We start from the raw sequence: 21,102 nt of genomic DNA on the forward strand, positions 1-21,102 counted from the left end.
TGAAGGAAAAGGAGGAAATCCAACCACTATACATAAAAGGGATAAACCAGGCAACTATAAACCAGTTAGGCTAATATTATTGGTAAAATTCTGAAAGCCATAACAGAATAAAATTAATATACACCTAGAAAGATGATGGGTCAGTTTAGTACAGTAAGCCTAAATTTTTACAAATTGTGTCTGACAAATTTAATAGAATCCTTTATTATTAGTAATAATCAAGTTTATAATCAATAATAATAAAGTTTGCAATGATGGATCGGGGAACCTGACTAAAAGGGTTGACAGTGGATAGGCAATGGCTAATATTTAAGGAAGTATGCATGAACTACAACAATTATCCATTCATTCCTGTCTGGCGCAAAAATTAAACAGAAAAGGTGGCTCAACCATGGCATACAAAAGAAATTATAGCATTAGATCCAGAGGAGACATATAAAATTGCCAGAAAAAGCAGCAAGCCTGAGGATTGGGAGCAGCTTAGAATTCAGCAAAAGTGGACAAAAAGATTGATCAAGAAGGGAAAAATAGGAGTATGAGTGTGAGTATGAGTGTAAACATAAAAACTGGCTGTAAAAGCTTCTATAGATATGTGAAGAGAAAAAGATTAGCAAAGACAAATGTAGGTCCCTTACAATGAGAAACAAGGGAAATTATAACAGGAAATAAAGAAATGGCAGAAGAATTGAACACATATTTTGGTTCTGTATTCACAAAAAAGAACAAATAATTTCCCAGAAATGTTAGGGAACCAAAGGTCTAGCGAGAGGGAGGAATTGAAGAAAATCAGTATTAGTAAAAAAAGTGGTCTAGAGAAAATTAATGGGGTTAAAGGCTGAAAAATCCCCAGCGTCTGATAATCTACATCCCAGAGTACTAAAGGAAGAGGCTCTGGAAATGTTAGGTGCATTGGTAGTCATCTTCCAAAATGCTAAAGAATCTGGAACAGTTCCAACAGAGAGGGTGGCAAATGTAAACCCCCTATTTAAAAAAGGAGGGAGAGAAAAAACAAAGAATTAGAGACTAGTTAATCTAACATCAGTAGTGGGGAAAATGCTAGAGTCTATTATAAAAGATGTGGTAACAGAATACTTTGAAAGCATTAGACAAAGTCAGCATTAGTTTATGAGAGGGAAATCTTGCTTAACTAATCTACTGGAGTTTTTTGAGGATGGAACTACGAGAATAGATAAGGGCAAACCAGTGGATGTGGTGTATTTGGGTTTCAAGAAGGCTTTTTTGTTAAGGTCCCACATAAGAGGCTAGTGGGCAAAATTAGTACATGGGATCAGTGGTAATATACTGGCATGGACTGGGAATTGGTTGACAGACCAGAAACAGTATGTGGGAATAAATAGGTCTTTTTCTAAGTGGCAGGCAGTGACTAGTGGTGTACTGCAGGGATTAGTGCTTGGGTCCCAGCTTTTCAAGATATATATAAATGACTTGGATGAGGGAACCAAATGCAATATTTCCAAATTTTCTGACGACACAAAACTGGGCGGGGTTGTGAGGAGGATGCAAGAAGGCTTCAGAGTGATTATACAAGCTGTGTGTGTGGACAAAAACATGGCAGATGCAGTATAATATGGATAAATGTGAAATTATATGCTTCGGTGTGAAAAACAGGAAGGCAGAGTATTATTTAAATGGTGATACATTGGGAAATGTAGGTGTACAAAGGGGTCAGGGTGTCCTTGTACACCAGTCAGTGAAAGTAAATAGGCAGATGCAGCAAGCAATTAGAAAGGAAAATTGTATGTTGGCCTTCATAGCAACAGGATTTGAGTTCAGAAGCAGGGATGTCTTACTGCATTTATACAGGGCCTTGGTGAGTCCACACCTGGAGTACTGCATGTAGTTTTGATCTCCCTACCTAAGAAAGGGTATACTTGACATAGAGGGAGTGCAGCAAAGGTTCACTAGGCTGATAGCGGGGATGGTGGGACTGTCATTTGAGGAGAGATTGATTCGACTGGGCCTATATTCACTAGAGTTTAGAAGAATGAGAGGGAATCTGATTGAAATGTATAAAATTCTAACAGGGTTAGACAGACTGGATGCAGGGAGGATTTTCCCCAGTTGGGGAATCTAGAACCAGGCCCACAGTCTCAGGATATGGGGCAGGCCATTTAGGACTGAGATGAGGAAAAATTTCTTCACTCAGAGAGTGGTCAACCTGTGGAATTCTCTACCACAGGAAGCTGTGGAGGCCAGGTCACTGAGTATATACAAGAAAGAAATTGATAAATTTATGGATATTAGGAGCATCAAGGGGTATGGAGAGAAAGCATGCATATGTTGTTAAAATAGAGGATCAGCCATGATCATATTGAATGGCAGAGCAGGCTCAAAGGGCTGAAAGGCCTACTCCTGTTCCTAGTTTCTATGTTTCTAATAGTGTATTGATAAAGAATATGCAGTAATTATTATATAGATTTTCAAGAGGAATATAAGGTATCACAAACGTTTAAAATTAAGGGGTTCAGTATTAAGGGGAATTTTTTTATTCTTTCATGAGATATGAATGTTGTTGGCTAGGCCAGCATTTATTACCCATCTTTAATTGCCCTTGAAATGTGGTGGTGAGCTGCCTTCTTGAACTGCTGCAGGCCATGTGGTTAGGAACACCCACAGTGCTGTTAAGAAGGGAGTTTCAGGATTTTGACCCAGTGACAATTGTTTTTTTTAAAGGTTAATATATTTATTCTACATCCTGTGAATTTTAAATTCTTCATCTGAAGAATTTCAGTGCTCGAATTATTAAAATATTCTCTTCACTTCCAAATAGTAAATGTATCTTTGTTTTGTCTCCAACACTGCCACATCCCGAGTCTTCTTTTTCTGATTCAGCAGCTCCTTAACAGATTCAAACTTCCTCCTGAATGAGACCTCTATCCCTGCCCCCATACAACAGTCTTCAATTGTTGGGGAAGGAAACAGTTAAAGGAGTTCAATTGCTAATTATTAGTTAACAACCTAAGTACCAATTTGGTTGTAAAAAAGGGATAACAGCTCCTGTATTTTCTTTATTTTATTTTGGTTAATTGAAAGAGTAAAAGGGGTAACAGGTGAGACAAGTTTGTTGGCAGAGTTTTATGCACTAAAAGTAAAATTCTGTTTAAAGAATTCTTGGTCTCAGTCTTTATTGCCAAACAGCTATTGGACTTTAACAGCAATAGCAGAGGATGGTTGCTGCTTGTAAGTAAAAGATTGGAAACGAAGCTTTCTTCAGACAAAAGACTATATTTGGAGTTAACTTTTAAGAGTGGTTTGGAGTAACTGGCTGAATCAAAATGTAGAATTTCAGGGTATCATTACCCACCGATGTTTTCTGAGAGTGAACTCTATGAGCAATGAAAGAATGAAGTAACTATGTGGACATTGGTTATGTCCTTGCCAAATAAAAAAAACAAGGAGTGGCCTTGGCACTTTCATTATCATACAAAAATAAAATAAGATGCAAAGTATTTTCAGAGTTGGAGCCTGAGCATTTGAACACGGATGACAGTTTGGAAACATCATTAGATTTTATGGATAAGTCACCTTTCTGGCAGATCTTACGTGCTTACGAAGCGTGGTCAGATTTTAACAAATTCAGGAAGTTGGAGGATAGTTCCATTTTGATTACGTAATGGAATTCTGTAGACCACGTGCAAGATTGCAAAAGTTCCGTCTAGGAATTCCCCAATCAATGCTGGCAATTAAGTTACTAGACTGTGCCAGAGTATCGAATATGGACAGGCTTCTAGTTCTGGCGGGAGTTAAAATTGCAGAAAGACACATCTAGAACAGATGTCAGAAGCTCTAAAAAAAAATTCCTCGGCAAACATTCCTTTCCAGCAGTGTTCATGGTGCAAATGAGCCATTTGGCAGTAAGACAGAAAATGGAGGATAAAATGTAAACGAGATGGCAAGATCATTTAGCAACAGGGCACAGGCATCAGTCTGAAAGGAGATTGTAACTAGAAACAATAAGGACAGAAACACCTTTGACAATTAAAGCAGGTGAAAAGAATTAGGGAATTCCAAAAGAAAAAATGAACCCCAGAAACGCCCAGTTCATTGGTTAGGATAACATGCTCCATGTTGGGAACTGTACTTTGGGAAGGAGCACAAAGCCATAGTCAGGAGTGAAAGACAGATCCACTATATGTATCTTGTGCATTTCCTGCTTCCAGCTGTCAACCATTGGCAGCTATACCTTCAGCTGAAGCCCTAAGCTCTGGAATTTCCGCCCTAAATCTCTCCACCTCTCTTCCTTTAAAACCTTCATCTTTGATTGAGCTCTTAGTCAACTGCACTAAAATCTGCTTCTTGATTTGATCTATGAAGTTTTAATTATGGAAGAATTGAGAAACTGGCTCTCTATAAATTAGAACATAGAAAAATCAAAAGAAGAATCCAAATTATGACAGATTTTAATTAAGCAAATAGATTAGTGAGTCGGATGTCATAAGGCTTAGCTTTCAGATCAACAATGGAGGGAGCAGTTAGGTGAAAGGGCAAGGAAAAATAGGACTAATTGTGCCTGGTTTTGAAAAATTTATAACCCTATGTAATCTGCCAAGGGGCTATTTTTTAAAACATCAGTAAAGTATGCTTATCAAGAAAATAAATACACAGATTTGGGCAGAGGACGTCTGTTATCATTATTTCTGTGTACCAAGGTAGAATTGTCACGCACTTATAAATCAGATCTAAAATTAAAGAACTGCTGCAAAATGGTAACAAGCAGCCACACTATAACATGCATTAATGTAGCACATTTAAGAAAATAATACATCCCAAGATCTTCAACAGGAATATAAGGAGACCATATTAAACTGAAGGAGATATTAGTATAGCTGGCTAAAAGTGTGTTCAAAGAGGTAGATTTAGGGAGGGATCTCCACAGCTTAGGGTTTTGAAGGTATAGCTGCCAGTGGTGGAGCAAAGGAAGCAGGGCATGCATAACAGCGCAGAGTTGGCGGCACAGGGTTCTAGGAAAGATGCAGAGACAGGGATATGTGAAAAGTTAGTTCAAAGCATAACCTAGATTCCAGATGTATTCTGAATGCTGCTGCCCTTGACTTCATAATTATTTAGCAAATTAGAACTAAGCCAAACTAGGAAAAACTTCTCACTTAAGCATCAGAACACAGTTGAGGAGTATTGAGAAATAACGCAAACCCTGATTTTGTTAGATATTTGAAAGCAAAGCATTCCATATTATGCGACTATTACCTTAGAATTGTGTAAAAACTTTTAGAAAAAAGGGAACAAAAGCAAGACAGTGAAAACCAGTCAAAAAGATGACGTTTATTCAAAGGATGAGTATGTAAAAAGTCAAAGCAACCTTTAGACTCTTCTCCATTCTAACCGCCCTCATTGATGTTCAAATCAAATCATTTATCTATTCTTAATAGAACTTGTTCACAAATTGGCCATTGTTTGCCTGCCGACAATAGTAAATATACTCGAAACCTCTTATATAGACGATGCAGTGCTTTGGGACGTCCCAGCATTGCAATATAAATGCATGCTCTTTATCTTGCTTTATTTAGCACTGGTTTTCCAACACCTCTTCATTTTGTGAGTCAAAGGGAGGTCAGGGATAAACAGCACAACTTCACTACAGAGCTGCTGAAGGTAGTGGTTAACATAAGCCAAGCATTGCATGACTGGCTGCTCAGGCAACCATTCAACATGGGAATCATAACTGGTTATTTTATTGGACTAGAAATCCAGGCGCCTGTTCTAATGATCTGGAGACGTAGGTTTTAATCCTATCGTGACAGCTGGGAAATCTAAAACTGCTAATTAATTAAATCTGGAATTTAAAAAGGAAGAATTGGTAATAGTCCCATGATTATTATGATTGTCATAAAACTCATCTAATTCAGCAATGTCCTTTCGGGAAGGAAATGTGCCATCCTTACCTGATCTGGTCTATATGTGAAACAAAAACAGAATTACCTGGAAAAACTCAGCAGGTCTGGCAGCATCGGCGGAGAAGAAAAGAGTTGATGTTTTAAGTCCTCATGACCCTTCGACCCATTCTGAGTTTTTCCAGGTAATTCTGTTTTTGTTTTGGATTTCCAGCATCCGCAGTTTTTTTGTTTTTATCTCTGGTCTATATGTGACTTGAGTTACACAGCAGTATGGTTGACTCTGAACTGCCCCCGAAATGCTGCAGTTAAGTCACCGAGTTGTTAAGAAGCTGGCACACCACAATAAAAAGGATGGGCCATAAATGCTGGTCTTAACAGTGACTGAAAAAAAAAGGCAAGCTTGAGTGTGACACGGCAAACATCATCATCATCATCATCATCTTCTGCTGGAGGAGCACCAAATCTGTGAGGGACATTATTTGATCCACCCGAAGCCGTTAGTCTTCCACTGTAAGAAGCTGTCTGGGTGCAGATTGCTGAGGGATGCAGTAAAGCTTGGAGCAGATGCTACAATGACCATGTATGTCTAAAGGCCCTCCTGAAACATTTGGGCTGTTAAGTACGTTCGACATGAAATGTAGATTTGTAAGTGTAACCTGCAAATGAGGTGCCACACTCCCGCTTACAGGGTATGTGAAAGAAATTGAACCCCTGGCGTTGCCCCTTATGGGTAAGGTCAGCCCCTTCTGATGCAATCCGCTTTTACAAATCTTACCAACGAAGGGATATTTTCGGAAAGGAACAATCGAGAAGGAGCCTTGAGCCAATCAGCTGAGGACTTCCCAGGGAGGGGAGGGGGGGGGGGACCGAGTAATTGGGCGCAAGGAGCCTCGCTTCATACCCGACCGAGCGGGGAATGTACCAGAAAGCCACCCGTCGCCCACAAAATCCGACGTGGATCAGCCCGCATCGCTCCCCGGTCACCTTGACGTCTCCGCGCGGTTTACCTGTGCGGATGCCCAGCTCTCTGCTGCCTCGGCCAAATCCTCGCACCACCTCCCCGCGGCAGAAGTACGGCAGGCTCCTCATGACCCCCAGTTCGATCGGTCCCCTCCGACCAGAAGGAGCCAGGGTTACGGAGAAGCCAAGCGTTTAAAGCCGACCAAGCCCCGGCCCTGCCCGGCCCGCTTTCCCAGCCCCGCCGACCGGGCACTTCACTGCGATCGAACACGCGAGCTCTGATGACCGGTCAGTCGCACGATTTCTCAACCGGCTGCGCTCACAGGAACCGGCGTTTAAAAAGCACTCTTTCCGGCTTTTTTTTTCGCGTTCTGTATTTCTTCCTCTTCCTTTCACATAACGGAAACTGAGGCGGACTGACCCTCCAGTCCAGTACTGCCGCCTGCTGCCTGGAGGACCAACACGACAGCGCCGCCTGGTGCCTGGAGGACCACTATGACAGCGCCGCCTGGTGCCGGGAGGACCACTATGACAGCGCCGCCTGGTGCCGGGAGGACCACTATGACAGCGCCAAAACAAAAACAGAATTACCTGGAAAAACTCAGCAGGTCTGGCAGCATCGGCGGAGAAGAAAAGAGTTGACGTTTCGAGTCCTCATGACCCTTCGACAGAACCAGCTTATATTTCAGCTCTTTCCTGGACTCGAACTCAAGTTCTGTTGAAGGGTCATGAGGACTCGAAACGTCAACTCTTTTCTTCTCCGCCGATGCTGCCAGACCTGCTGAGTTTTTCCAGGTAATTCTGTTTTTGTTTTGGATTTCCAGCATCCGCAGTTTTTTTGTTTTTATCACTATGACAGCGCCGCCTGGTGCCCAGAAGGCCAGTGTGACAGCGCCGCCTTCCCCCACTCCTCACCGTCCAAAGGCCCAAACTCTCAAGTGAATCAGCATTTCACTTGCACTTCCATCAATTTCGTCTACTACATTCACTGCTTCCAATGCGTCTCCTCTACATTGGGGAAACCAAACACAGACTGGGTGACCGCTTTGCGGAACACATTCAGTCTGTCCGCAAGCATGACCCAGACCTCCCCGTTGCTTGCCATTTCAACACACCACCCTGCTCTCATGCCCACATGTCCATCCTTGGCCTGCTACAATGTTCCAGTGAAGCTCAATGCAAACTGGAGGAACAGCACCTCATCTTCCAACTAGGCACTTTGTAGCCTTCCAGACTTAACACTGAGTCCAAAAACTTCAGATCATGAACTCTCTCCTCCATCCTCACTCCCTTTCCAATCCCCTTTTTTCTAATAATTATTATATATTTTTTAAATATATTTTTCTTTTCTCACCTATTTCTATTATTATTTTTAAAGTTATTTCCATCCATTATTTTATCTCCACCGTTTAGCCTGTTTCGATACCTTCCCCCCATCCCATCCTCACTAGGGCCATCTGTCACTTGCTCATCCTGCTTTCTACCCTTAATGGCACCATTAGCACATCCTTTAGCTCATATCACCATTGTCAACACCCCTTTGTCCTTTTGTCTATGACATCTTTGGCAATCTCTCCTTTGCCTCCACCTATCATTGGCCCTCTATCCAGCTCCACCTGTCCCACCCCCCCTTAAACAGCTTATATTTCACCTCATTTCTATTTCTCTTCAGTTCTGATGACGAGTTCATCATACGGACTCGAAACGTTAAACTCTGCCTTCCTCTCCACAGGTGCTGTCAGACATGCTGAGTTTTTCCAGCTATTTTTGTTTTTGTGACACAGCCTATATTTATATTTCACCTCTCTTCTACTTTTACTTAGTTCTGTTGAAGGGTCACTCGGACTCGAAACTTTAACTGTGTTCCTCTCTGCAGATGCTGCCAGACCTGCTGAGTTTTTCCAGGTATTTTTGTTTTTGTTTTGGATTTCCAGCATCCACAGTTTTTTGCTTTTATCTTGCCTGAAGTCCATATGGCAGGCCTTTGATTGAGTTTTTAAAAAACTTTTCTGCTCTCACAATGACTGCAATCCTCCAACAGGTCATTTCAAAACAAACTATTGAGAAATCCAAATGCAGAGATTCAGTTCCCTTTCTGACTGGTACTTGCTGGTTTCAAAATAAAAGTTGTGTGGGCCAAGCTTATGGTTGTGTTTCTTTTAGGAAATTAGCTGCTCTACGCATTCAACACGAGTTAGATTTTTCCAACACGAGTTAGATTTTTCCAAGAGTTTCCAGCACTGATTGGAGGGAGTCCTGAAGATTTGATCTCATGATGTTCTGATCAGAAGGTAATGTTATTGGTCCTATTTCCCTATCACAACAGTAAAAACTTGCATTTACATAGCATCTTTAATGTAGTTAAAAACCTCAAGGTGCTTCACAGTTTAATGGGAATAGGGCTGAAGGTGCAGGAGGTTGGTGTCATGGTAGGGGGCCTGAAGGGAAATAAAAATGAAACAAAAGTGTTTTGCGGCTAATGAAGTACTTTTGAAGTACTTCACTCTATAGGGCCAATTATGGATGACATTGAAAGACAGGGTGCCAATGAGTCATCTGCCAGATTTGAAGAGGTTTTAAAATCATTTGACATTTATTTCAACTTGTGAAACAATAAAATATTGGAGGGAGCTAAATTCAATAAGAGAGTCCAACTGCCTCAGGATTTGTCTAGACAATTGTAGACAAGGCAATCCAAATAGTTAGACTGTCTGATCTATGTGAGCAACATAGGCTAGCCTTAAGGGGAGAGAATAAAACATGGAACAGAAGCCAACCCTCACAAGGTCACAAAGGCACAGGGATAATCAAGTCAGGGAAAGCAATTCCTGAACTACAGCAGAGTGACCATGCCAGCGCTGCTGTGCAAAGTGCTCTCACAGGAGAGATCAGTGTCCAGCAAGTACAACCCACAAACACTGCATGTCAAAACCCCAGAAACGTGCCAATAACCCAAAAGTCATCCTCAAGGTGGAGACTGATAACCCAGAAGCTTTGCTTCTTGGTAACGTCAATGATTATGGTTCTTCATTTTGGAATGTTGACATTCTTGTAATTGGTCATGTAACAAATTTTATATTAGATTCAGGTGCCAGTGAAAGCCCTGTCAGACAAGGAACCATGGCAGGAGGTATCTGACTTCCAGTCATTATCATGGTCCTGGAACCACAGAGGTATGGTGGAAGTAGTGCAAGGAGAATGATCAGCAGTCTGAGGAGCCGCTACCTCCAACTACAATGAGGGTACAGTTGGTCAACACAACAACTATTGTACACATACTTCCAGCCAGCCTGCCACGAGCTCAAGGGATGCTGGAAACTGGTAGCAGTCTCTCACCATCAACAACAACAAACAGAGCTGAGCGTTTCTCTTTTTTTTGCCACAGGAACGCTCTTCCATAGCCACAGAGGGCATTGAGATGGCCTACACGAAGAAAGATGAGAAAGAAGCGCCGAGGAGACAAATACAATGTTTATCCACCCCACGAGAAATGTTTTACAGTAGCAGCAATCATTGATCAATGCAATTGCCGAACCAACTAACTATTGTTCAAGATGAAGCAATGGAAGAAAAGAACAAAAGCATACACAAATGCCAGCCTAATGTCCAAGCCAACAAGAAGAACCAGAACCAACAGAGCCTACCCCACTCCTCTGACAGAGCAGCAAATAAGATATGAAAGGGCTATAAAGCCTCCAGAATGCCTCAACCTATAAACTCAAGGACTTGAAGGAGGGAGATGGGGTAGTGATAATATTGTAGTCGTCATAATGTAGTAATCGCAATAATGTGGTAACAGCAATGTAAATGCATGAGACTGCTAACAATGTAAAACATGGAGTAAACCCAGTGTAGCTTCATATACATTAGATAAAAACTTGGGGACAGGTGTAGTGCAAGGGCCTAGCACATACAGGGTTAGTGGGGACTGAGTTTAGTACCACCCACACTGTGATGTAAGAAGGCACATGATGCAGCCCTAAGGTCAATGTGCTGTTGAGCAGAGACGTGTAGAAACCTAGACATGGAGATAGTTCCTTGCCTGTACCCTTTACTATTTCTATGTATACAGTTTCATGTAGTTAATAAAAACTTGTTAACCTACTGGAGACTATAAGGATTTCTTTAAGAGACACCATTCTGTAACCAATGCCCTAGCGCCTGACAAATAGCTGCAGAAATGTTGCGGTGAATGGCTGGCCAAAGGTTACAAAGTAGGGAATTTGAAAGTGCAATTGTCAGAGACTTGGGGAATAATTTTTCTAGTGGTGAACACAGATGAATCTGGTTTTGGGAAGGGGAACAGAGGTGTGGATGGAGACTGAGACAATGAAGTCATCAGAGATGACCATATCTGTGTTTTACACAATGAGAGTGGCAAGGTCACATGGCAAGGTGAATGGCTTGCTACGCATATGGTTAGGGGGAGTTTACATGGAAGGAGACATTAAAGGGATGATAGGACGTCAGTACGTTCAGAGGAAGGGAAGGTGCAAGAAGGCTAAGGGAAAATTTTCTGATAAAAGTCAGACTGCAACCACAGTGATTTGGGTGGGGCAATTAGTAAATGGTGCAGCCAAGTGGGGATGCTTCATTCAGGGGAAAGTTGCTAATGGTAGATTGATTATCTTGTTAAAGATTCACAAGTGCTGGGCATTGTTTGATTAGGGACTGAGAGCACATATAAAGAGGGTCTACCGCTTTAAGGGTCTGTTATCTTGTTCATTTGTTTACTTCTTATTGCTTTACTCAAAAGAGTATAAAGAGGGACTGTGGGGACACTGGGTTAATAGTTAGGAAGCAAAGATCTGTGATGCTGCTTCCTGTGAATAAACCTACTATCAAGGAAAAGATTTGTGTCTTGTTTTGTGCTTCACAATCTGGCTTGGATCCATTGAACAATAAGTTGTTATCATACCCAGTCAAGATTCTGTCAAGTTCAGTTCATGATGTTGATGCCACAAGAGTCTTGTTCACAAGTGAACAGACATTCTGGAGGGAGATGTGGAGACGGATGGTGATAGCCAATCCACTGGCAGAGTCCACAGTGTATGGATCAGGAAGAGTGAGTGGGATGGGAAGGAGGTAACTAGGATTAGCATGGCTGGCTCATGCTGAGCTGGAATGTCAGCGAGCAATTCATATGGGAAAGTTGGGATTGCTTCTTCTATTAAGGCAGTGACAAGTGTCTTGATGGGCCTTTTGCAGGATGTCAAGAGAGGCATAGAGGGATGCTGTCGGCTTATCCAAGAGAGACTCAAGAAGCACCAAAGTAAGCAAGTCAAGGAGTGCTGAAGCATTGCAGTAGGAATTCACGAGGACAGAGTACAAGAGAGAGGAGCATTGAAAGGAGGTGTGACCACAGTAGAAGGAGCCTTGGAGGGTAAAGGGAAAAGAAGAAAAAGGAGAAATGGTCTCAGGTCCGGAATGGCTACCTATATGTATATGCTAATTAACACAGAGAAACTCAATAGGCATAAAATTCAAGTTCTGACAAAAGATCAGCATTTGGTGACCTCAACTTCAAGAGGAATTTGGAGGTGAATGCACTCAACTTTGCATAGCACTTGTGATGATCCCAGCAGTTCTATGGAATCAGGTGGGGGAGGGGGCTCATGCAAGCCTCTGCAGCAGCTTCTTCGTGGCTGGCTTGTGGTGCAAGGGCAAGGGTGACAGTGCCAGGGAGAAGGCAACCTCAGGACAAGGGCAAAAGCGCCGGGAGGGGTGGGTGGGGGGGGGTGGTGGGGGCGGGGAGGGGATGCGTAATGGCAGCAACGGCTGACGTTTGGATACAAACACATGCGAGGGGGTGGTTGGGATGGCGGGGTGGGGGGGAAGGCAAGAAAATGGCTGGCCTAATGGTAAAACGTTTTAAAGATGAACACTCCACCGCAGATGAGAGTGTTTAGCTTGAGCCCAATTGACATGCTTGGAGTCAGCCTAGAGAAGCAAATGTGCCCACTCAAGCAGCACAAATGCTTTACAGTGCCAATAATTGCACTTCTACTGTTAACCCCTTGCATGCACACTTCAAATTCAAATGAGTGCTATGGTGCTGCAGAACCATTGTGCAACTGGGAAAGCCTGAGGATCCTCTTGGGAAAGGTGGCCATCGAACACTGATGGAGTGACGCACTCCTAATCCCTTGCATTATGTTTCAGTTGACATTGAAAACTCACCTCATGGCACAAGCAATTGCGAAGCTTTGGAGCCCAGGTTAGGAAAATGCCTGCACCTGAGATGAGAGTTCAGGATGCAGTCGAGTGGCTGAAGCTGCTGCCACTCGATCATGGGGTATGTGGCAATGCTGGGTATGGGCATGGTGAACCATCATAAACACTGAACACTGGACACCCAGGTGGCATCCTGGACTCTCCAGCATGTGTTAAGGGGCTTTGAGATGCAGTCGTAGGCAATGGCTTGACCAAGAATGGTCCTTAGGAGACAATTGCTGATCCTTGCGTCTCTCTGTTTGGTACTGCATCAGGAACATGGAGTCTGGTGATCTCGCTGTCTGCCTCATTGCTTGTAGGCTGATCAGAAGAAGGAGAAGAATGCGATAGAGGCGCTTGGCTCGCCAAAGAGAGGAGCAGAACCCTGAAGACCAAGGGACTCCTCCGCATGCAGAGGATGAACCCCACAGAACTGTCATTCGTAGATGCATTGCTAGACCCAATGTCTACTGTCGGTGCATGTGCTATCTGTAGATGAGCGAGAACCAGTGTCGCCGATTCCTGCTCATGTCTAGGTACCTGGTCACGCATATATGCCAACTTCTGCAGGATTTGGCACCACAGGGACTTGGAGGGCATCAGCTGCCAGTGGCAGTTAAAGTTACCGCCACACTCAATTTCTACGGCATGGCTCCTTCCAGGGCTCCATTGGGGACCTTTGCAGGATCTCGCAAGCCTCTACCCACAAATGTATCCAGGAGGTCACAGATACTCCTTTTGCCAAGGTGACTTTTGTCAATTTCGGCAGGGATCTGGCAAGACAGGAAGCAAGAGCGCTGGGACTTGCTGAGATTTATAGATTACCACAGGTGCAGGGTGCCATCAACTGCACCCAAGTGGCTCTTAAATCTGCCTGGCAACAAGCAGTCCAGTGTGTGAACTGCAAAGGTTTCCACTCTCTCAATGTTCAGCTGGTCTTCAACCATAACAAATGGAGCATGCAGGTGTGTGCAAGATACCTGGAAGCATCCAAGACTCGTCCACCCTCAGCAGGTCTTAGATCCCCGACCTCTTCTAAGGACCACACAGGAGGCGGGTTGGGTCCTCGGGGACAAGGGCTACCCACAAAGGATGTGGCCAATGACTCCTAAGTGGTGGTCTGAGACACCTGGTGAGAGATTGTACATCGAGGCTCATGCCGCAACCCGGAGTTTGGTTGAGCACACTTGCATCCTGAAAATGAGGTTCCGGTACCTGGACGGGGCTGGTGGAGCACTGCAGTACACTCCCCAGAGAATGTCATGTATTATTGTGGCTTGCTGTGAACTACAGAACCTGGCGATGCAAAGGGGGAAGACCTGGATGATGAGGAGGTGCAAGAGTTGCATATCTGCTCTGATGAGGAGGAAGTCAAAGGTGATGAGGTCCTGGAAGGCGAGGCTGCAGGAGATGAGGCCATTGGACTGGCCTAACAAGGCAGGCGTACTTGAGAGGCCCTCATTGCCTCATGATTCCAGGAGGATGATGGCGAGATGCAGTGAGGACACTCCTGAGATCTTTACATTGCACCTGGGAATGTCTGACACCTGTCCGGTTGAGAGCAGTACACACACACTCTATGAAGAGGCTCATATCGAGATGCTGCTGAGAAACAGCAGCCACATGGACTTTAAGACAACTGGATCCTTTGGCAGGCTTCATCACCTGTTCTCTTTAGCTCCTCACCTTCACCTGTCAGGAGGGGGGTGGAGGCAGCCCAGCCTCAAAGGTACTGGGAGCACACAGAGACTATCACAGAACCTAGTGATGCTTGGCTGTGAAATTCTTGCGCAAACACAAGCCACAAGGAGGTGCATGCACTAACCTGGAGATTGACTTTGAAGCCGGACAATCATTATGCTTAAAAGATTGCACTCTGCATGGGGTAGAGGCCCTGAACTGTGCCACTGGCCTTCATTTTGTGCAGGAAACAAGGTTTCACATCTGACTGACACAAACACTGCTCAACATAACAAGGGGCCATGGACAAGGAGGCATTCTTGAGAGTGAATTTACAATGGTCAACAATAAATACAAGTGAGTAACACACTTGTCCGTGTTGTGCAAGTAAGTCTTCTTGACCTTTCTAACATGCCGCTAAGTCTTGGTGCTCGCCCAACATCCACAGCAGAGGTGGAGGTGGCCTGCTGACTGCTAGGTCTTGTAGTCAGCGATGACCTTGGCAGCTATCCTCTGGAAGGTCGAAACCTGGAGTTCCACAACCTGCTTTTGGGTCCTGCAGTGACACCCTCCTCAGCCTGTGGAGCTAGAGCTGCTAGGGTCACAGGAAGAGGGAATTCAGATGGGCTGGATGCTCCCAGAGTCACCTGGGTGGATGGCCCCAGCATGCACCTGCTGATCATCCTCCCTCCGGACGACCGCAGGTCCCTGGCTTGAAAGGAAGGAACAGCTGAGTGAGCTCGAGATATTCCACCCCCTTTTGTGTTGACACTGATGGATGTCTGCAAGTGCCTCTGCAATGGCGTGCAGCTCCTGCAGCAATGCAGGATCAATGTCTTGGTCCAAGGTCCCCATGACAGCCACCATCCTACCAGTGTTGACCTCAGCGCAGAGGCATGCTGGTGCTATAGCCTCAGACTGAAGGTGGATGGACTCCTCCATCGTGCCTTGCAATCTGAGGAGTGCAGTGGACATCCCTTCCTGATGTTTCCGTGCTTGCCTTTGCAGCTCCCGCAATGATTGAGTCCAGGGGCTCCTCATCTGACTCAGCCTCAGCAAATTTCTGGCCTCCAACAGTCCTCCGTGTGCCAGAAACCTGGGAAGTCCCTGCCTCTGCCTGTTGTGGATCAGGCAGTGTGATATGCTCACCAGATTGTGACCCCGAGGGCACTATCAAACTAGGACCCACCGAGGTGTGTGTCTCTGCGCTAGTGGAGGGTGTGGATGAGCTCTGTGACAGGTCTTCAATGTCAGTGTCTATGGATTCCTCTTCCATGGTGTTCTCGGGGCAGGATCTGGGAACCTGGCTCGTGGACCCTCTTGGCTGCTTCCCAGAAGTGCCTTCGAAAGCATGGAGAGATAATTAATGTATGGCAAGGGACGGCGGAACAGGGGAACTGGGTCACAGCATGATTGTCTGATGGGTGTTGCACTGTTGGACCCTCATTTGGTTGAGTACCGCTGACCTTACTGTCAGCACAGGACTGGTCCAGACTGTCACCAGCAAATGGATGACTCTATATTCAACGTCTGTGAGGACCTTGATGTCAGGCATTCCTCTACCAGAATGCAACATCTCCCTTTTGTTTTGTACCAACTTGTCCTGCATGAATACAGACGGGAAAGAGTGTCAGCAGGAAGCCTGCCTGGCCAGGTGTGAAGGATGCCTGGCATGTATGGGTGCTGGGTAGTGCCATGGAGGAAATAGGACACGATCCCCACACGGCAAATGAAGGTGTGTGTGAGAGAGTGAATGGTGATGTCCCTTGAACTGGCAGTGAGTGAGATCCCTGTGGATGTGTGATGGCTTTGTGTGTGTATGAGTTGGGAAGAGTGATTTACCTTGGCTGAATGGAGGAGATCATCCTCTTTTGACACTGGGTGGCTGTTCTCTTTTGCAGGGTCTTGGCACTGACCACCGCTGCCACCAATTGGTGATTTTGTTTGCTGGTCTTCAACCAGAGCGAGGGTTGAGGACATTGCGGTGGGCCTCCGCTGTGAGCAGGTGCTCGAAGGAGGTGTTGCTAAATTTGGGGGCAGCACGTTTCCTCCCTTTGGTAGCCTTGACTTTCCAACACCTTTTGATCCCTTAGAGAGTGCTCACTTTGTGCAGGAGTGCCCTTTATATATGGTGCCCAGAGTACTGAAGGGCTAAGGTGACGACCAGGCAGGGGAAGCAGACGTTGTCTCACCAGCGATCTGACGTGAAACCCGTACCTCCACATTCGTTCAACAAAGAGCTGCATGATATGGTGAAAAAGCTCCCATTGCCGTGGGTAGGTCAACTGCCGCTTTCTCTGCCCGATATCGGGCTTTGTGATTTCTGGAACAATTCCGTCCTTAGAACTCCAAAGAGAAAGGTCGAGGTATCAGAACAATGTGGGACAGGAAGGGGCAGAGACTTTAACAAAATGTGTATATGAGTGAATAAGGTCATTGCAGGGAAAAGCAGCAAAAAAAATGAAATTAAAGGTCCTTTATCTGAACGCATGAAGTGTCTGCAATAAGATAAATGAATTAGTGGCACAAATACAGGTAAATGATTTAGATCTAATCACCATGACAGAAACATGGGCCTGGATTTTCTGTGCCCACCGGCATCAGGTGTGTTCGTGCCGTGAGCAGATAATATGGCGCAATCGGTTTCACAACGGCATGAAACCAGTTCGCAATCGTCCGCTCAGCCCGCCGAAGGTAGACCACATTTTCTGCCATCGGACATCAGGAACATCATTGTAACACATCTGCAGATCATTACAAGCCCAGTCCACCGGAATTGCATCCCCCCCCCAACACCGCTAGATCGTCCGTCCACATTGACGGAAAAGCACGCCGATGTGTTTTTGAAACAGCGCATAAAAGGCATGCATTTGGCGGCCTGCACTTTGAGAGGACCTTGGAGATGAGTCTACAACAACGATGTGCAGCACTCCCCAGGGTCACCTGTTGGACTTCAAGCTTGAAGAGTGTTGGGGGGTGAAAAGGGCAACCCTGCCTTTGAGGCAACTTGTTGGGGGGAGGGTAAGGGTGCCCCGTCACTGAGGCGAATTGTGGGGGAGGGCAAGGACAGCCCTGCTGTTGAATATAGTGGTGGGGGGGGTTGGGCAGGCAAGGGAAACGGCCATGTATTCGGGACACCTTATGTAAAGTGACCATTCCTCTGCAGCTGAGACAGTCCAGGCGCAGCCACATTGATATGCACGCTGGGTGTGAGTGAGTTACGGGACCTGGTCAGGTCCTTCGACTTGGTGGACTTCTGGCGAAATCACCATCCCGACTCCAGCATTTTCACTTTTGTGTTACCTGGAGTAGGAACGTCCAGACTCGACCACCTTTCCGTTTCGAGGGCATACGTGTCCTGTGTTCCACCGGCTTCTGTGCAGTGGGTTCCATGCACGGACCACTGTCTGGTGTAGGTGGACCTCGCTCCGTTCTGCACTCGGACAGGGTCCGTGTACTGGCCCTTTAACAACCTGCTGCTGGAGGACGAGCGGTTCCTGGACTTGTTTTGTCGTTTCTGGGCCGGCTGGAGAAGGAAGCGGGGAGGTTTCCCCTTCTTGAGGATTTGGTGGGACGTGGGCAAGACTCACGTCCGCGTTTTCTGTCAGGAGTACGCAAGGGGGTCGACAAAGAGACGCAAATCCAGGGTCGAGGAGTTGGAGAAGGAGGTGCTGGACCTGGAGGCACGTCTCCATCAGCCCAGGGCAGACCTGCAACTCATTGGGTTCCGCAGCGCGTACGTGAGGTTGTGGATCCGGTTCCTCACGGACCTGGACCACAGCTCTTCCTTCTTCTACTCACTGGAAAAAATGCACGGGGTCTGTCAGCAGCTCCTTACACTGCTGGCCGATGACAGGTCTCTTGTCTCGGATCCAGAGGGCACCAGGGCCATTACCCAAGACTATTACACTGCCCTGTTCTCTCCGGATCTGTCCAGCGAGGATGCTTGCAGAGTTTTGTGGGAGGACCTGCCACAGGTCAGCCCGGAGGGCGCCGGAAAGCTTGACTCCCCTATAGGTCTGGGGGAGCTGACCGGCGCCCTCAACAGTCTCTCTAGGGGCAAATCTCTGGGGCTGGACAGGCTGACTGTGGAGTTCTTCAGGACGCCCTGGGATATCCTAAGCTGTGGTCCCGGGGGGAGAGTATTGCAACTGGTGAGATGCCCCTCTCGTGGAGCAGGGTGGTTATTGCCCTGCTGCCGAAGAAGGGGGATCTCCACCAATTAAAAACTGGCGCCCAGTCTCCCTCCTCACCACGGATGACAAAATTTTTGCCAGGGTCATGGCTTCTTGCCTTGGTACCGTGCTGGACCACATGTTCCACCCTGACCAGTCCTACACCGTCCCGGACCGCACAATTTTTGACAATTTACATCTGGTCCGGGACATCATCCATTATTCCCAGAGGGCTGGTCTGCGCTGGTGTGCCTACGCACCCAGGTGGTGACTTTCCGCCTTTGGGCCCTGTAGCGATACCTTTACATCGAGCCCCTCCGAGATGGTGTGCCCATGTGATTTATTTTTTCCACCAGATGCACAGCCTGAACTATGATGTGCAGCTCCTGTTTGTAGAGCAGAGGGGCCTCGGTGGCTCCTTGCAGGCGTTGCCCGTCTTTTACCAGGACCTAATCAAAGTCTGGAACATGGTCACCTCGCGACACAGCTCTCCCCCGTCAGGAGTAGCGGCTATCATCAGAGAGCCGCAGCTCTGTCAATTTCAGTGGCTGGCGGAGAGGAGGGCTGTGGCTGCCGGGGTGACCAGGATCGGGGACGTGCTGGGTGGGGGAGGAGTGGGCTGGATGATTCCACAGGAGTTGGCACGTCGCACGTCCGTGGACCTCCGGCTCGCGCCCAATGTCACTCAAGACCTTAGGACGATCGTGCTCAGCCCCCACATCATACCGGGTCTCGAGGTGGTGCAGGTGCGTGGTGGTATTCCATCTGAGCATTCCCCTGTTCGGACAGAATTCCACATTGGCCCCAAGCCCCCAACCCTCCCTCGGGAGCTGGTGCACTGCACCCTGAGTCGCCTCGTGGAAATGCCCACCGTGCCCTTTAGCACGGCGCAGAGGGGTTTCCTGTACGGACTGCTGCCGCACGCCCTTCACTTCCTTGCCCTCGCCCGCTGACCGGACATGCCCTGGCGTACCTTGTTGCTGTCTGGTGGCCAAGGTCCCGTTGGGGGGGGGCTTCTGTGGAGATGTCCTCCCTCTTTCTCTTGGGGATCTGGGGTGGAGGGTGTTGCACGCAGCAGTCCAAGTGTATAAGGTGCCAGACAAAAGGTTAATGGGCAAAATAAGGGTTAATGGAGTTGGGGGTAATATATTAGCATGGATAGAGGACTGGTTAATGGATTGAAAATAGAGAATGGGCATAAACAGGGTTTTTTCAAGATGGCAGGCAGTGAATAGTGGAGCATCACAAGAATCAGTGTTGGGGCCTCAGCTATCTACAATCTATGTTAATGACTTAGTTGAAGAGACAGAGTGATGTGTCTAAATTCGCTGATGAAACCAAACAAGGTGGAAAGGAAAGCTGTGAGGAGGACACAGAGAGGCTGCAAAGAGATATAGACAGTTTAGGTGAGTGGGCGACAAGATGGCAGTTGGACTATAATATAGGGAAATTCACTTTGGTCGCAGAATATTTATAAAGGTGAGAAACTTATAAGTGATGTTCAAAGAGATGTGGTTATAGGGACACACACCGAGACAAACATCAACTGCAGCTGGAGGATCATCAACTCGGTGAAAGACGCTCTTTGGTCTGCCCGTAACTTGATGGTCTTCCAGTGCAAAGAGTTGTCCCCGACTGAATTTTGCAGACTGGCACATTCCAAAGTCCAGGACTACGTGCTGAGGGACGCACTAAAGCTTAGGGCAGCTGCCGCAAAGGCGCAATGGGGAAGGGTCGCTGCCTAAGACCTTTCTGGTACAGTGCACCGAGGGACTGGGAACTGTGAAGAGCCCCTTGGGATGTACAGCTCAAAATGAATGTCTGCCAATGATTGTAATATTCATTGTTTGTACTGATGCACCTTGTGATTCATGTTGTAAAAGTTGAACCTGATTGTATTTTTGTGATGGTGATTTTGAAATGGTTTGAAATGTTGTTGAAGATTTTTTATGAATAAAGTATATTTTTGCAAAACAAAAGTGGGTGTGCTTGTACAAATAATGCAGAAAGTTAGCCTACAGATGCAGCAAGCAATTAGGAAAGCAATTGGCATGTTGGCCTGTATTGTAAGGCCAAACTTGAACCCTGGGGTGAGCCGGGGTTGTCCTATAATGAGAGACCGAGTAAATTGGGCTTATATTTTCTGGAGTTTAGAAGACTGAGAGGTGATTTCATTGAAACCTACAAAATTCTGATGGGAC

The 21,102-nt window shown here is 46.2% G+C and overlaps 1 protein-coding gene and 1 long non-coding RNA gene across 3 annotated transcripts in view; one reads left to right on the forward strand and one right to left on the reverse strand.

Moving 5' to 3' along the window:
* Window positions 1-7,291, reverse strand: part of rfk (riboflavin kinase) — a 34,308-nt gene extending 27,017 nt beyond the window's left edge. The window contains exon 1 of one of the 2 annotated variants that reach the window (XR_005942794.1): window positions 6,881-7,291. Coding sequence is in view for 1 of the 2 variants with exons in the window: in XM_041185967.1 (XP_041041901.1) it covers window positions 6,881-6,962 (82 nt within the window). In the remaining variant the exon portion in view is untranslated. The remainder of the gene's footprint in view (window positions 1-6,880) is intronic. The other variant, XM_041185967.1, reaches the window with a different exon arrangement.
* Window positions 7,292-8,750: 1,459 nt separating this feature from the next.
* On the forward strand, window positions 8,751-11,640 carry LOC121277050. The gene is made up of 3 exons (XR_005942795.1): window positions 8,751-9,124; window positions 9,916-10,075; window positions 10,219-11,640. It is a non-coding gene; the product is annotated as an uncharacterized LOC121277050 (long non-coding RNA).
* Window positions 11,641-21,102: the final 9,462 nt, after the last annotated feature.

The sequence above is a fragment of the Carcharodon carcharias genome, chromosome 4 (genome assembly GCF_017639515.1).
Source record: "Carcharodon carcharias isolate sCarCar2 chromosome 4, sCarCar2.pri, whole genome shotgun sequence".
Taxonomy (NCBI): domain Eukaryota; kingdom Metazoa; phylum Chordata; class Chondrichthyes; order Lamniformes; family Lamnidae; genus Carcharodon; species Carcharodon carcharias.